At 53.1% G+C, this 16,613-nt stretch overlaps 1 protein-coding gene across 6 annotated transcripts in view; it reads right to left on the bottom strand.

The window, feature by feature from the left end:
• BMPR1B (bone morphogenetic protein receptor type 1B) overlaps nucleotides 1–16,613 on the bottom strand; it is a 294,174-nt gene that overhangs the window by 32,953 nt on the left and 244,608 nt on the right. For all 6 annotated transcript variants that reach the window (XM_064148356.1, XM_064148357.1, XM_064148358.1 and 3 more), the window contains 2 exons: nucleotides 13,184–13,343; nucleotides 498–600 (listed from right to left, as the gene is read on the bottom strand). In XM_064148356.1, the coding sequence (XP_064004426.1) occupies nucleotides 498–600; nucleotides 13,184–13,326 (246 nt within the window). In that variant the 5' untranslated portion in view covers nucleotides 13,327–13,343. The remainder of the gene's footprint in view (nucleotides 1–497; nucleotides 601–13,183; nucleotides 13,344–16,613) is intronic.

Here is a 16,613-nt window from a genome sequence, read left to right as displayed (position 1 = left end):
GCAAAACCACTTTAGAATCACCTTTCCTCCTTGCCCACGCTCCCTCCATTCCTGCAGTGAGATTTGCTCTCTGTCAAGTGATCACTGTACTTGAAGGAAGTTTCTGGCACCAGAAATCTGAATCCAAAGTTGAACTGCACATCAGACAGAGAGATTGCTGTGGTTCATTTAACAACATCCCACCTAACTTCAGGTAACAGAGAGACTTTAGGAGCTGGGCTGCAATTCCACCTTGCTCTGAGTAGCAGTGCTGCTAACAGCAGTGCCAAACCCAAAACCTTAAGTTATCATTAGGAGCAGCTATAATAACACCACTCAGGGACCACAGCTGGGCTCCCCTCTGCAATTGGTGCATTGTAACTGTCTGCCAAAAGAAGAGCAGTTCAAAACAGAAGCATGGCAGCCTGCATGGCCCCTGGAAGTTAGGAACCAGCCAGCCACACTCTGGCAGCAAATGAAGCAGCCAAGCCACACTCTGGCAGCAAATGATTGCTTACCCGACACTGGAAGTCTGAGCCTTCTAATCCAAGGCATCCCTTGGTGACTAAATGTCCACCGGAGTCATCCTCTTCTATTATGGTGAAGCAGTAGCCATCAGTGCTGGGGGTGGGAAAGGAGGAGTCAGGAAAAGGCTCTGAAGTGAAGACACACTGCTGAGTAGAGTCCTAAGGCAAATTACTGTGACATACTAAGGCAGGCTGGGACACTCAGGCACTCAAAGCCAATCTCTTCAGCCCTCTGCCTCAACACAACAAGGAACTTTACTGTAAGGGTCCCAGAGCATGGGAACAGGCTCCCCAGAGAGGTTGTGGGGTCTCCTTCCCTGGAATCATAGAATCAAGCAGGTTGGAAGAGAGCTCCAAACTCCCCCAGCCCAACCTAGCACCCAGCCCTGGCCAAGCAACCAGACCATGGCACTAAGTGCCCCAGCCAGGCTTGGCTTCAACACCTCCAGGCACAGCCACTCCACCACCTCCCTGGGCAGCCCATTCCAATGCCAATCACTCTCTCTGACAACAACTTCCTAACAACATCCAGCACAGACCTCCCCTGGCACAACTTCACACTGTGTCCCCTTCTTCTGTTGCTGCCTGCCTGGCAGCAGAGCCCAACCCCACCTGGCTACAGCCTCCCTTCAGGCAGCTGCAGACAGCAATGAGCTCTGCCCTGAGCCTCCTCTGCTGCAGGCTGCACACCCCCAGCTCCCTCAGCCTCTCCTCACAGGGCTCTGCTCCAGGCCCCTCCCCAGCCTTGCTGCCCTTCTCCAAACACCTTCCAGCACCTCAACATCTCTCTGCAATTGAGGAGGAGCCCAGAACTGGACATAGCACTCCAGGGGTGGCCTGAGCAGTGCTGAGCACAGGGGCACAAGAACCTCCCTTGTCCTGCTGCCCACACTGCTCCTCAGCCAGCCCAGGATGCCATTGGCTCTGCTGCCTCAGTTTCAGCTCCTCTCTCCCACCACCCCCAGCTCCCTCTCTGCCTGGCTGCTCTCAGCCACTCTGGCCCCAGCCTGTAGTGCTGCTTGGGGTTGTTGTGGCCAAAGTGCAGAACCCTGCACTTGGCCTTGTTCAGTCTCATCCCATTGGCCTCTGCCCACCCATCCAGCCTGGCCAGCTACCTCTGCAGGGCTCTCCCAACCTCAAACAGCTCCACACCTGCTCCTAGCTTGCTGTCATCTGCAAACTCACTGATGCTGGACTCAATCCCCTGCTCCAGATCATCAATAAAGACATTGAACAGGACTGGGCCTACCACTGATCCCTGGGGCACACCACCAGTGCCAGCTGCCAGCTGGATGTGGCACCATTCACCACCACTCTCTGGGCCCAGCTCTCCAGCCAGTTCTTGACCCATACCACAGTGAATCTGTCCAAGCCACGAGCTGCCAGCTCTGCCAGCAGCCTGTTGTGGCAGACAGTGCCAAAGGCTTTGCTGCAGTCCAGGCAGACTCCATCCACAGCCTGCCCCACTCTCACCAGGCAGGAACCTGAGCACAAAAGGAGATCAATATTTCAGTGCCTACTGTACCTCTTTGCTTGTATCTTGAGGCACTTAGTGCCATGGTCTGGTTGATTGGATAGGGCTGGGTGCTAGGTTGGACTGGATGATCTTGGAAGTCTCTTCCAACCTGGCTGATTCTATGATTCTAAGCTGTAAATACAAAGCTTCATTCCACTTCCAGATCGACTGAGCCAGGTCTGGGTGAATTTCCCAAGTGCAGGGGGCAGGGAACAGCCAAACCATCACACATCAGTACTACTGAACCACTGTTTGCTAACTGATCTTTAGGAAAGCATCCCATGACTGCAGTGGATGAGGCATAGATTCTTTCTGATGATGACAAACAGCAACAGAGTTTTACTCCCTTATAGTTCCCCTAGGTATGGTTTCATTCACCAGGCAGGGAACCTGATCATAAAAGGAGATCAGGTTGGTCAGGAAGGACCTGCCCTTCCTCGACTTGAGTTAAGAGAGAACAAAATACTGCAGTCCCATTGCTTCCAAAGCTTTGGTGTCCCTTCCAAGCAATATTTGCTTGAGTACCTCAGCATTTCTTCAAGTGCTGCATTCCCTCTCTCCCCCCAGTGATAAGAAACTGTCACCAAGATTATCTCAGTATCACACAGTATCACAGCATCACCAAGGTTGGAAGAGACCTCACAGATCATCAAGTCCAACCTAGCACCCAGCCCTATCTAGACCATGGCACTAAATGCCTCATCCAGGCTTTGCTTGAACACTTCCAGGCACGGCGACTCTACCACCTCCAGGCAGACTACATCCACAGCCTGCCCCACATTCAGCAGGCAGGTTACCTGCACCTCCTATCTCTCAGCAGAACAAATGAGTGACACAGACACCACTGCTATTTTCTTTTCACAGCCAATCATCTCATTTCCCTCATTAAGATATTCCATTTCGCCTCAAACCAGCACAGCAATCATCAACACTCCAGAAGGTCTGCCTTGTGTGTGGCAGGGACGACAGCACCACAGCAGGGACCTGAGGTACCGAAGGTAATAGCTCCAAGTGCTGGTGCTGCACTGTGGCCACAACAACCCCATGCAGAGATACAGGCTGGGGTCGGAGTGGCTGAGAGCAGCCAGACAGAGAGGGATCTGGGGGTGCTGATTGATACCCACCTGAACATGAGCCAGCAGTGTGCCCAGGTGGCCAAGAGAGCCAGTGGCATCCTGGCCTGCATCAGGAATGGTGTGGCCAGCAGGAGCAGGGAGGTCATTCTGCCCTTGGACTCTGCACTGCTTAGACCACACCTTGAGTGCTGTGTTCAGTTCTGGGCCCCCCAGTTTAGGAGGGACATTGAGATGCTTGAGCGTGTCCAGAGAAGGGCAACGAGGCTGGGGAGAGGCCTTGAGCACAGCCCTACGAGGAGAGGCTGAGGGAGCTGGGATTGGTTAGCCTGGAGAAGAGGAGGCTCAGGGGAGACCTCATTGCTGTCTACAACTACCTGAGGGGAGGTTGTGGCCAGGAGGAGGTTGCTCTCTTCTCTCAGGTGGCCAGCACCAGAACAAGAGGACACAGCCTCAGGCTGTGCCAGGGGAGATTTAGGCTGGAGGTGAGGAGAAAGTTCTTCCCTGAGAGAGTCATTGGGCACTGGAATGGGCTGCCCGGGGAGGTGGTGGAGTCGCCGTCCCTGGAGCTGTTCAAGGCAGGACTGGACGTGGCACTTGGTGCCATGGTCTGGCCTTGAGCTCTGTGCTAAAGGGTTGGACTTGATGATCTGTGAGGTCTCTTCCAGCCTTGGTGACACTGTGATACTGTGTGATACTGTAAACGCATTAAGAGTGATTTGTGGTGCCCATTTTAACTGTGTTACGAACTGCAACACTGCTGTGGTATGGGTCCTTGAGCTATCACCAGCACCCTTCATGACTGTTTACTGGGGTTGTGAAGCCTGAAGTGATCCATAACGCTTCCGTTTACAGAAAGGGGCAGCAGGGAGGGCAGCTGTCCCGAGAGGTGGCTGGATGGGGCTGGTGATAAATGTCCTTCCTTGGGGAGGGCAAATGCCTCAGTGCTATGGAAGGAGGGGGAGGAGGGCCCTATAAGGGTGGCTGTGTTTTACTGAGACTGCTGTACATTAGTTTCTCAGGGCTACACTTACAACCACAGAATCTCTTAGATGGGCAAAGCCCTTCAAGCTCCGAGTCCAATCATCAGTTCCACACTGACAAGTCCTTCACCAAACCAAATCCCTCAGCACAACATCTCATCACTACGAATCCCTATGGCTGGAAATGACCACCAGCATCAGCCAGTCCAACCTTCATCCCAGCAGCCTTCAGCACCAGACCACAGCCTCCAGCACCACATCCACTCTGCTTTTAAACACCTCCAGGGATGGTGACTCCACCACCTCTCTGGGCAGCCTGTGCCAGTGCCTGACCACCTGCTCAGGAAAGAACTTCCTCCCAACAGCCAACCTAAACCTGCCCTGATCCAACTTGAGGCCATTTCCTCTTGACCTATCACTAGTAACTGGGGAGAAGAGACCAGCTCCAGCCTCACTGCAACCTCCTTTTAGGTAGTTGTTGAGGGGAGTAAGGATCATAGAATCAACTAGGTTGGAAGAGACCTCCAAGATCATCCAGTCCAATAAGGTTCCCGCTCAGCCTCCTCTTCCCAGACTAAACACCCCCAGCTCCCTCAGCTGCTCCTCACAGGCCATGTTTGCCAGAGCTCTCCCCAGCCTCATTGTCCTTCTCTGCACTGCTCCAGCACCTCAGTGTCCCTCCTGTACTGTGGTAACCAAAACTGGACACAGTACTCAAGGTGTGGTCTCACCAGTGCTGAGTACAGGGGCATGAGCACCTCCCTCCTCCTGCTGCTCACACCACTTCCAATCCAGGCCAGGATGCCTTTGGCCTTCTTGGCCACCTGGGCACACTGCTGGCTCATGTTCAGCCAGCTGGCCACCAAGGCCAGGATGCTGTTGGCCTTCCTGGCCACCTGGGCACACTGCTGGCTCACGTTCAGCCAGCTGGCCACCAAGGCCAGGATGCTGTTGACTTTCTTGGCCACCTGGGCACACTGCTGGCTCACGTTCAGCCAGCTGGCCACCAACATCCCTAGGACCTGTTCCACCAGGCAGCTCTCCAGCTGCTCCTCCCCCAGCCTATAGGGCTGTGTGAGAAGCATAATTGATTGACTTGCAGGAAGAGAGCTCAAGAAACAAAGACAAAACCTCCTGCGCGTAAGACATTTAAGTCACATAAAGCCAAAATGTTCTGCTATTTCCCCAGGAAAACAGCACTGCTTGTTGCACAGAAAGAGCATTTCTCACAAGAGAAGGAACAAACTCGGTTAAAACAAGGAAATGCAAAGAAAAGAGGATTAAACAAAAATAATAAGAGCAGCAAAATTTCAGATGATTTGCTCCATCTCCATACGCGGACGAAAGGAGAGTCTGAGCAACAACAGGAGAGGCAACGAAGAGGCAAGGAACAAGGGGGCTTGGGTACACATGGAATGAGAAGAAGCCCATTTGTAAGCATTAGGATGCTTACATCCAGAGTGATGCTGGATACGATCGCATCAGAGGTTTGCTGCAATGCGTTCTCCTATTAGCGGTGCAGGGGCTGGCCACAGAAAGCCTATTACTCCGAATAACAATCCATCACCGGCTGCGGGCCGCTGGATTTCAACAGTAACCGGCTGCGCGGCGCCCACCGGCCGCAACCGGCTGCGCGGCGCCCACCGGCCGCAACCGGCTGCGCGGCGCCCACCGGCCGCAACCGGCTGCGCGGCGCCCACCGGCCGCAACCGGCTGCGCGGCGCCCACCGGCCGCAACCGGCTGCGCAGCACGGAACCGGCTGCGCGGCACGCACATGGCCGTAACCGGCTGCGCGGCACCCACCGGCCGCAACCGGCTGCGCGGCACGCACATGGCCGCAACCGGCTGCGCGGCACGCACATGGCCGCAACCGGCTGCGCGGCACGCACATGGCCGCAACCGGCAGCGCGGCACGCACATGGCCGCAACCGGCTGCGCGGCACGCAGAACTTTCTGGGAGGAGACAGCAAGCACTTCTACCCTTCCTTGACACAGGAGTCAAGTCAAGCGAGCCAGCAATGCTTCTGGGCAACAACCACCTTAGAACCATTGACTGAGCTGCAGCTTGGCCAAAGACTGTGTTACTGATTGCATGGGCCACAGATAGAATCAGTCAGAGCTGGAAGGGACCACAAGGAGCAGCCAGTCCCAACCCCCCTGCCATGCCCAGGGACACCCTACCCTAGAGCAGGCTGCCCACAGCCTCAGCCAGCCTGGCCTCAAACACCTCCAGCCATGGGGCCTCAACCACCTCCCTGGGCAACCCATGCCAGCCTCTCACCACTCTCATCACCAACAACTTCCTCCTCACCTCCACTCTGACTCTCCCCACCCCCAGCTCTGCTCCATTCCCCCCAGTCCTGGCACTCCCTCACAGCCTCAAAAGTCCCTCCCCAGCTTTTTTGGACGCCCCTTCAGATCCTGGAAGGCCACAAGAAGGTCACCTGGGAGCCTCCTCTGCTCCAGCCTGCACAGCCCCAACTCTTTCAGTCTGTGCTCACAGCAGAGCTGCTGCAGCCCTCTGAGCATCCTAGTGGCTCTTAATTTTATCTCTTAAGCTTAAAAGACAGGACCAACAGGACTGCCAAGAAGAGAGACTGTAAGGAATCCATTAGAGAGGAGTATTAGATTAGATTAGGTTTCATTTGTTTGCATGGTGCCTTTGATTCAGAGTAATGACTAAGTTGAACCCAAGGGACAGAGCAACACAACAATAAATCGCAATCAATGAACTCCACAGCTAACAGTTCCCAGCAAAAAAACCCAACACCAAAATGCTCAGGTCACCCGAGGAAAATAGGAGATGGAAAAGCCAAACTGCTGGTAAAAGAGAAGAAAAGAAGCAGAAAAATGCAGAGGTTTGGGGGTTCTGTTTGGGTTTTGTTTGTTTTGGGTTTTTTGGCTTAGCCTTCTTTTTTCCTCTGACTTGCCATGGGACTCTGATCCTTAGCTTATCTCTGAAAATTCAATTTAGGCTCCTCAAGCTCCAAACGTTTTACTCCAAACTTGAAAAGATCCCAGGCTCACAGGATGTTAAAGGTTGGAAGGGACCCAAGGAGATCACGGAGTCCAACCCCCTATCCAGAGCAGGACAATCCTATCTAACACAGAGCACACAGGAACACATCCAGACAGGCCTTGAAAGGCTCCAGGGAAGGAGACTCCACAACCTCTCTGGGCAGCCTGTGCCAGGGCTCTGGGACCCTTACAGCAAAGAAGTTCCCCCTTGTGTTGAGCTGGAACCTCCTGTGCTGCAGCTTACACCCATTGCTGCTTGTCCTGTTCCAGGGAGCAGTGAGCAGAGCCTGTCCCCACATCCTGGCAGCCCTCAGATACTTATAAACATTTATCACATCCCCTCTCAGTCTTCTCTTTTTCACACTAAGCAGCCCCAGGTCCCTCAGCCTCTCCTCATCAGCCATGCCCTCCTGTCCCCTCATCATCCTCATAGCCCTCTGCTGGACCCTCCCCAGCAGATCCCTGTCCCTCTGCAACTGGGGAGCCCAGGGAAGTGCTGGCATCATAGAAGAGAATCACAGATCAGGCAGGGTTGGAAGGGACCACAAGGAGCAGCCAGTTCCAACCCCCCTGCCATGCCCAGGGACACCCTACCCTAGAGCAGGCTGCACACAGCCTCAGCCAGCCTGGCCTCAAACACCTCCAGCCATGGGGCCTCAACCACCTCCCTGGGCAACCCATGCCAGCCTCTCACCACTCTCATCACCAACAACTTCCTCCTCACCTCCACTCTGACTATCCCCACCTCCAGCTTTGCTCCATTCCCCCCAGTCCTGGCACTCCCTCACAGCATCAAAAGTCCCTTCCCAACTTCTTTAGAGCCCCCCTTCAGATCCTGGAAGGCCACAAGAAGGTCCCCTGGGAGCCTCCTCTGCTCCAGCCTGCACAGCCCCAACTCTTTCAGTCTGAGCTCACAGCAGAGCTGCTGCAGCCCTCTCAGCATCCTCCTGGCCCTGCTCTGGACACTCTCCAGCATCTCCACAGCCCTCTTGTAATGGGGGCTCCAGAACTGGATGCAGTACTGCAGCTGGGGTCTCAGCAGAGCATAGCAGAGGAGGAGAATCCCCTCCCTGGCCCTGCTGGCCACACTTCTGCTGCTGCAGCCCAGCCTCTGCTTGGCTTTCTGGGCTGTAAGTGCACACTGCTGGCTCCTGGTGAGCTTCTCCTCCACCAGCACCCCAAGTCCCTCTCCTCAGCCAGGCACTACCCAGCCTGGATCTGTGCTTGGCATTGCTTCCACACAGATGCAGGACCTTGCTCTTGGTCTTGTTGCACCTCCTGAGCTTGGCTTGTGCCCACCTCTGCAGCCTGTCCAGCTCCCTCTGGATGGATCCCTGCCCTCCAGCCTGCCTGCTGCACCACGCAGCTTGGTGCTGTCAGCAAACTTGCTGAGGCTGCACTCAATGCCTCTGTCCATGGCACTTGGGGCAAAGTCACCTGCTGAGCCACACGAGGCATACATCCCTGGCAGAGGAGACAAGGAAAGGCTGGAGCTTGAAAGAATTTGCCTCTGCTGACCTTTGTTGTTTGGTTTAACCATCAAAGAGGACCTAACTGCCTCCAGTATAGCCCTATAAAAAGGATTACACTGAAATATATAAACAAACACTACAGAAATTGAAAGTCTAATTTTTTTTTAAGATCTCACCACACTTCCTGCATCAGAAAATGTTCAACTTTGCCCTAAAAATCTCAGCAGCCTGGAAGAAAAGTTGCCTCAACTCAGTGCTTTGGCACAGTGTTGGAGTCTTCTTCCTTCTACACTCCAAACTGCAAAGGCAATTCATAGAATCAAGCAAGTTGGAAAAGAGCTCCAAGCTCATCCAGCCCAACCTAGCACCCAGCCCTGGCCAACCAACCAGACCATGGCACTAAGTGCCCCAGCCAGGCTTGGCTTCAACACCTCCAGGCACAGACACTCCACCACCTCCCTGGGCAGCCCATTCCAATGCCAATCACTCTGACAACAACTTCCTAACAACATCCAGCCTAGACCTCCCCTGACACAACTTCACACTGTGTCCCCTTCTTCTCTTGCTGCTTGCCTGGCACAAGAGACCAACTCCACCGGGCAACAGCCTCCCTGCAGGCAGCTGCAGACAGCAATGAGCTCTGCCCTGAGCCTCCTCTGCTGCAGGCTGCACACCCCCAGCTCCCTCAGCCTCTCCTCACAGGGTTTCAGCACTATCATCTGTAGAACAGGCGAAGGGAAAGGCTATTGCTCAAGTGAATTACCACCTCTGGTAGTACTGAGAAAGTAAATCAATTACTTTATTGCTTTAGATAACCAAAATTACCTCAAGACACAGATGGGCAGAAACATAATCCAAGACCTGTAGGCAACATGTAAGAAATCAAACTCAGCCCAATCTTTAAAACTGTCAGCATTCATTTGTGAGTGGAAAATAAGAGCACAAGGAGGCACCTAATCAGCCTCTGCCTTTATGGCAATCCCATTAGAGTCAAAGCCAATTCAGTCTAATATTGCTTTTATTAATATGCAATTAATTGTAATTAGGCACAACTGCTCATGCATTCCCCATGCACTCACAGAACTGGGAAACAGGGTTCTGGTTGTGTTCAGAGCAGATTGGATCTCCTTATAGGCTCCCCAGAGAGGTTGTGGGGTGTCCTTCTCTGGAGCCTTTCAAGACCTGGCTGGCTGGGCAAGAGAGGGGGCACAGGCTCTGCTCACTGCTGCCTGGGATAGGACAAGGAGCAATGGGTGTAAGCTGCAGCACAGGAGGCTCCAGCTCAACACAAGGGGGAACTTCTTTCCTGTAAAGGTCCCAGAGCCCTGGCACAGGCTGCCCAGAGAGGCTGTGGAGTCTCCTTCCCTGGAGCCTTTCAAGGCCTGTCTGGATGTGTTTTGTGTGCTCTGTGTTAGATAGGATTGTCCTGCTCTGGCAGGGGAGTTGGAGTGGATGATCTCCTTGGGTCCCTTCCAACCCCTGACATCCTGTGAAAGCCTTTTATGAATCACACAGAGCCTCAGAAAGAAGGGCAGAGCCTCAGAAAGAAGGGCAGAGCCTCAGAAAGAAGGGCAGAGCCTCAGAAAGAAGGGCAGAGCCTCAGAAAGAAGGGCAGAGCCTCAGAAAGAAGGGCAGAGCCTCAGAAAGAAGGGCAGAGCCTCAGAAAGAAGGGCAGAGCCTCAGAAAGAAGGGCAGAGCCTCAGTGTGCTGCAGGTTAACAGTAGCAGAGAACTGTGAACCTCTTGCAAAGATCTTAATTGTCAGGGCCCTGCCTGCACTAATGAAGAGAACCACAGAAGAGAATCATAGAATCAAGCAGGCTGGAGGAGACCTCCAAGCTCAGCCAGGCCAACCTAGCACCCAGCCCTGGACAAACAACCAGACCATGGCACTAAGTGCCCCAGCCAGGCTTGGCTTCAACACCTCCAGGCACAGCCACTCCACCACCTCCCTGGGCAGCCCATTCCAATGCCAATCACTCTCTCTGACAACAACTTCCTAACAGCATCCAGCCTAGACCTGCCCTGGCACAACTTGAGACTGTGTCCCCTTGTTCTCTTGCTGCTTGCCTGGGAGAAAAGCCCAACCCCACCTGGCTACAGCCTCCCCGCAGGCAGCTGCAGACAGCAATGAGCTCTGCCCTGAGCCTCCTCTGCTGCAGGCTGCACACCCCCAGCTCCCTCAGCCTCTCCTCACAGGGCTCTGCTCCAGGACCCTCCCCAGCCTTGCTGCCCTCCTCCAAACACCTTCCAGCACCTCAACATCTCTCTTGAATTGAAGGGCCCAGAACTGGACACAGCACTCCAGGGGTGGCCTGAGCAGTGTTGTCTTCAGCTCCCTAAGGCATTATTTGATTTCAGCTGTGGAAGTATAAAGAAGGGGAAATTCTGTGCAGCAGCAGAGGAGCCTGTTAGAGGATTTGATACAGATGTGGCTATGGAATACTGACTTTAATCCATTAGTGATAGGATTTTAAACAGCCACCAGGTGTCCTCCTTTTAATACAAACACTCAGGCTATAGTTGCCACAGGCAGGATCTGTGCTTGCAGAGATGAATACCTGTGGTAGCAGACCAAAGAGATTGGGGTGGCAGACTGCTTTGTAGGAGATGTTTTTAATGGTGATTGCTCTGGGTGAGGCACTTACTGTTATTGTCTAGTTTGACTGAATAGGGCTGGATGCTACCAGCTGGACTGGACAATCTTAGAGTTCTCTTCTAAGCTGGATGATTCTGTGCCCTACAACCGCCCTAGAGCTGTTCAAGGCCAGGTTGGATGAGGCCTTGAGTGGCCTCTTCCAGTGGGAGGTGTCCCTGCCTATGGCAGGGGGTTGGAACTGGCTGAGCTTTGAGGTCTCTTCCAACCTAAAGCATTCTGTGATTCTATCCCACTCTCATTTTACCTCGCACCCTTTACGTCAGCTCAGAGGTTTGTGTGTTACTCTTTCCTTGCTGCTGTGTTGTGGGGGAACAGGCAGCTTAATCTGTTCACCTCTTACACACTGCAAGGGATCCTCTAAAATACTGTGATGGTTTGGGTGTTACCTGCTACCCCCCACTCTCATGGAATCACTCAGACTAGACTCAGCCAAGCTGGAAGATAAGGAATGAAGCTTTGTGTCCACAGCTTAGCTCAATATACAAGCAGAGAGTTACAACAGTTACAGCTAGAGACAGAAAGTTAAAGGTGATACAGGAACACAACAGCCCCACCAGAAACCAGAGTCCCCAGGAGGGGCTCCCAACCACCCTGCCACCTTCTTTCCACCTCTCTACCTTACTACACTCAAGATGGGTTTAGAGGCTCCAGGCTAGGAGTATGTGTCCAGTGAGAGCTGCTTTTGGGTGGTGGAACAGCAGCTTGGTCCCACCAGAGGTACTCTTAGTCACCTGCACTGCTTCATGCAGCATCACAGAATTAACCAGGTTGAAAAAGACCTCTAAGATCATCAAGTCAACCTACCACCTCACCCTTCTAATTAACTAAACCATGCCACGTAGTGTCTCATCAAGCCTCTTTCTGAACACCTCCACCACCTCCCTGGGCAGCCCATTCCAATGCCAATCCACTCCCTCTGACAACAACTTCCTCCTAACATCCAGCCTAGACCTTCCCTGGCACAACTTCACACTGTATCCCCTTCTTCTCTTGCTGCTTGCCTGGCAGCAGAGCCCAACCCCCACCTGGCTACAGCCTCCCTTCAGGTAGCTGTTGATAGACAGCAATTGATATATCTCAAGTGAGCTTCCTCTCCTTAATTGCATGCACCTTTAAAACCAAACTCCTACCCTCAGCATACTTCATATGCAACAGGTCTACCCTGCTCTGCTGAGACCCCACCTGGAGTACTGCATCCAGCTCTGGAGTACTGCATCCAGCTCTGGAGTACTGCATCCAGCTCTGGAGCCCCCATTACAGGAAGGATGTGAAGATGCTGGAGTGTGTCCAGAGCAGGGCCAGGAGGATGCTCAGAGGCTGCAGCAGCTCTGCTGTGAGCACAGATTGAAAGCGTTGGGGCTGTGCAGGCTGCAGAAGAGGAGGCTCCCAGATGACCACCTTGTGGCCTTCCAGAATCTGAAGGGGGCTACAAAAAAGCTGGGGAGGGACTTTTTAGGATATCAGAGTGTGCCAGGACTGGGGGGAATGGAGCAAAGCTGGAGGTGGGGAGAGTCAGCCAGGAGGTGAGGAGGAAGTTGTTGGTGATGAGAGTGGTGAGAGGCTGGCATGGGTTGCCCAGGGAGGTGGTTGAGGCCCCATGGCTGGAGGTGTTTGAGGCCAGGCTGGCTGAGGCTGTGTGCAGCCTGCTCTAGGGTAGGGTGTCCCTGGGCATGGCAGGGGGGTTGGAACTGGCTGCTCCTTGTGGTCCCTTCCAACCCTGATTGATTCTATGATTCTGAGTGGATACAATCATTAGCTAAAGCTGTGAGCACCTTGCCATAAACACATCAACCTGTAACCAATACCCAGGTAAGTCACCTCTGGTTTTCAGATACAAACAACTCACTCACAGATTGCTGCTCAAACAAATGCTGCAACATCCAACTCCAGACTTCCAAGCTGCCCCAAATAGGCTTCCCCATGCTTCACCACCAAATGCATATTCCACCAACTAACCTGCAGGTGCTGTTGACTGAATCCTCAGGACAGTGATGGTGGCACTGACAGGACAGCTTCTTCTGTGGAGGAGCAGGTGCTGTGCTCTCACCATCTTCTTTCCTGGCCTCCATGCTGAACTTGCCAGAACTTCTCAGGGGCATGTTGTCTAGAAAACTGGCTACAAAGCAGAGAGGGGAGGAAAAAAGAACAGTTCTAAATTGGATTTGCTTTGAAGTACTTCTAACCATCACAATTTGAGTCAGGTGTTTGCTACAGAGTGGCTTTCTGGACTGGTTTTCTTTGAGGGTTATTTGGTCTCAGTGGCACTAGCTGAGAAGTGTTGCTGCTGCCTAAGAGATGTGTGCTTTTCAGAGTGCCCAGAACAGCTTTTCTATTGCAATATCTAGCTCAAACCCTTGGTTACACCTTTGTGCTTTGTCCATGCACTTGGCACATCCATTAGGGTTAGACCCTTGTGCTTCCTTTGTCTCTGTACTTGGCACATCCATTAGGGTTAGACCTTTGTGCTTCCTTTGTCTCTGTACTTGGCACATCCATTAGGGTTAGACCTTTGTGCTTCCTTTGTCTCTGTACTTGGCACATCCATTAGGGTTAGACCTTTGTGCTTCCTTTGTCTCTGTACTTGGCACATCACTGCAGGCACTGAAGCCCATAAACCCAATTGGGATTTATCATAGAATCAACCAGGTTGGAAGAGACCTCTAAGCTCAGCCAGTCCAACCTAGCACCCAGCCCTGGCCAATCAACCAGACCATGGCACCATGTGCCTCATCCAGTCTGCTCTTGAACGCCTCCAGGGATGGTGACTCCACCACCTCCCTGGGCAGCCCATTCCAATGCCAATCACTCTCTCTGCCAACAACTTCCTTCTAGCACCCAGCCTATGTTCTGTGCTCCATGACCTCCCTAGAGGTGTTCAAAGCCAAGTTGGAGGAGGCTCATCCACTCCAACTTTTCACACAGCACTGCAGGGTCAGCACTAAACCATATCCCTAAGTGCCAGCTCCACAGGCTGCTTAAACACCTCCTGGGATGGGGACTCCATTACTGCCCTGGGCAGAACATTCCAGTGGCTGAGAACCCTCTCTGGCAAGAAATACTTCCTAGCATCCAGCCTGAACCTCCCCTGGGGCAGCTTGGAACCATTTCCTCCGCTCCTGTGGCAAGGAGCAGTGCCTTGCACAGGGAAGGTAAATCACCTGTTACAGGCTTTGTGTTGACTCAGGTAGGTGTATCTGATACAAAGAGCTTGTATCTTAGTGTAGGTTCAGTCCTCAAGCTATCAGCTGTGGCTGCCAGTGAGTTCTCCATCCCCTGCCAACTGCAGCCATAGTTACGTGATTCAGGCAGGAATTCCTCCACTCAAAACTGGATGAAGCCCAATAACTCATTTCACACCAGCTCACAGCCATAAGATGGCAATGACATTTGGGCACTGCTCTCATGCAACAAGTCTGGCAATGTAGGAGGTGAAAAGCTCTGTAATTCCATGGTCCAAATCTGAAGCCACTCCGCTCCCAGAAGATGAAATGGCTGAGAGCAGCCCTGAGGAACAGGCCCTGGGGGTCTGGGCTGATGCAAAGCTCAACAGGAGCCTGCAGTGGGAGTGCAGCCCAGACACAACCCTGTGCTGGGCTGCAGCAAGAGCAGTGTGGGCAGCAGGGCAAGGGAGGGGATTCTGCCCCTTGCCTCTGCTCTCCTCACACCCCACCTGCACTCCTGGGGGCAGTTCTGCAGCCCCCAGCACAAGAAGGACATGGAAGTGTTGGAGCCAGTACAGGGGAGGCCACCAAGGTGCTGAGAGGGCTGCAGCAGCTCTGCTGTGAGGACAGGCTGAGAGAGTTGGGGCTCTGCAGCCTGGAGAAGAGAAATCTTGGAGGAGACCTTGGAGAGGCCTTCCAGTATCTGAAGGGGGCTACAGGAGGGCTGGGGAGGGACTATTGACAAGGTCTGGTAATGAGAGGATGAGGAGGAATGGGTTTGAAGTGGCAGAGGGGAGATTGAAACTGGATGTTAGGAAGAAGTTGTTTGCAGTGAGGGTGGTGAGACACTGGCACAGGTTGCCCAGGGAGGTTGTGGAGCACAAAGATCACATTGGGTGCTTCTGTGCTCCACAACCTCCCTGGAGGTGTTCAAGGCCAGGTTGGACGTGTTCTAGTGGGAGGTGTCCCTGCCTATGGGCTCAGCCCTCCAGCCAGTTCCTAACCCAGCACAGAGTGTTGCCATCCAAGCCATGGGCTGACAGCTTAGCCAGCAGTTTGCTGTGGGGGACAGTGTCAAAGGTCTCTCCTACTGCATACTTCTCACCAAGGGCAGAATCATGGCATCAACAGGACTGCTTCACCAGGATGGGAAATAACTAACTGCTCCCTCACTGCTTTTCCAGCCATCAGACATTTCCATGGGATAGGTTTCTGGCAAATAGTCAGCCATGAAAGCACAGTGCAGCTGAAGAAGCTGAAATAAATTACCCCTCTTAACTCTGCCTGATCTACTGTATAAAGTAGTCAAGAGGGTGCAGTAAAACATCTTTTAATTGGTGACAATCATGGAACAGAGAAGGAAAAAGGAGCTGGTGGCAGTTTTGCTTTGCTTGATATTCCAGGCTACCACAAGATTCAAGGCAAGACCTGGAGGTTTCTGATCCAGCAAACAAAATCTGGCATAAAAATACCACAAAGAAACACAAGCAAACACCAAAACCAACATCCTGTCCTTCTCAGTGCGTGCCTGTACTGCACTACTGAGTCCCACACATAGGCTGGCATCATAGAATGGTTTAGGTTGGAAGGGACCTCAAGGATCAGCCAGATCCAACCCCCTGCCATAGGCAGGGACACCTCCCACTAGAACAGGTCACTCAAGGCCTCATCCAACCTGGCCTTGAACACCTCCAGGGAGGTTGTGGAGCACAGAAGCACCCAATGTGGTCTTTGATCACCCAATGATCAGTTCCAGCAGCAAACACCAAATGCCACCTCAAGCAATCTTAAGAAGTCTCCTAAACACTGAAAAAAAGGAGAGGGAAAGAGAAAACAAACAAATAAAAAGCTCAAACCAAAATGCAGAGAGGAAGCAATCACAGAATCATAGAATCAAGCAGGTTGGAAGAGAGCTCCAAGCTCAGCCAGTCCAACCCAGCACCCAGCCCTGGCCAAGCAACCAGACCATGGCACTAAGTGCCCCAGCCAGGCTTGGCTTCAACACCTCCAGCCACAGCCACTCCACCACCTCCCTGGGCAGCCCATTCCAATGCCAATCACTCTCTCTGACAACAACTTCCTAACAACATCCAGCCTAGACCTCCCCTGACACAACTTCACACTGTGTCCCCTTCTTCGGTTGCTGGTTGCCTGGCACAAGAGACCAACCCCACCTGGCTACAGCCTCCCTGCAGGCAGCTGCAGACAGCAGTGAGCTCTGCCCT

The sequence above is a fragment of the Pogoniulus pusillus genome, chromosome 9 (genome assembly GCF_015220805.1).
Source record: "Pogoniulus pusillus isolate bPogPus1 chromosome 9, bPogPus1.pri, whole genome shotgun sequence".
Classification (NCBI taxonomy): Eukaryota; Metazoa; Chordata; class Aves; order Piciformes; family Lybiidae; genus Pogoniulus; species Pogoniulus pusillus.
The sequence above is the reverse complement of the archived record's forward strand: the minus strand, read 5'-3'. Positions and strand labels throughout refer to the sequence as shown.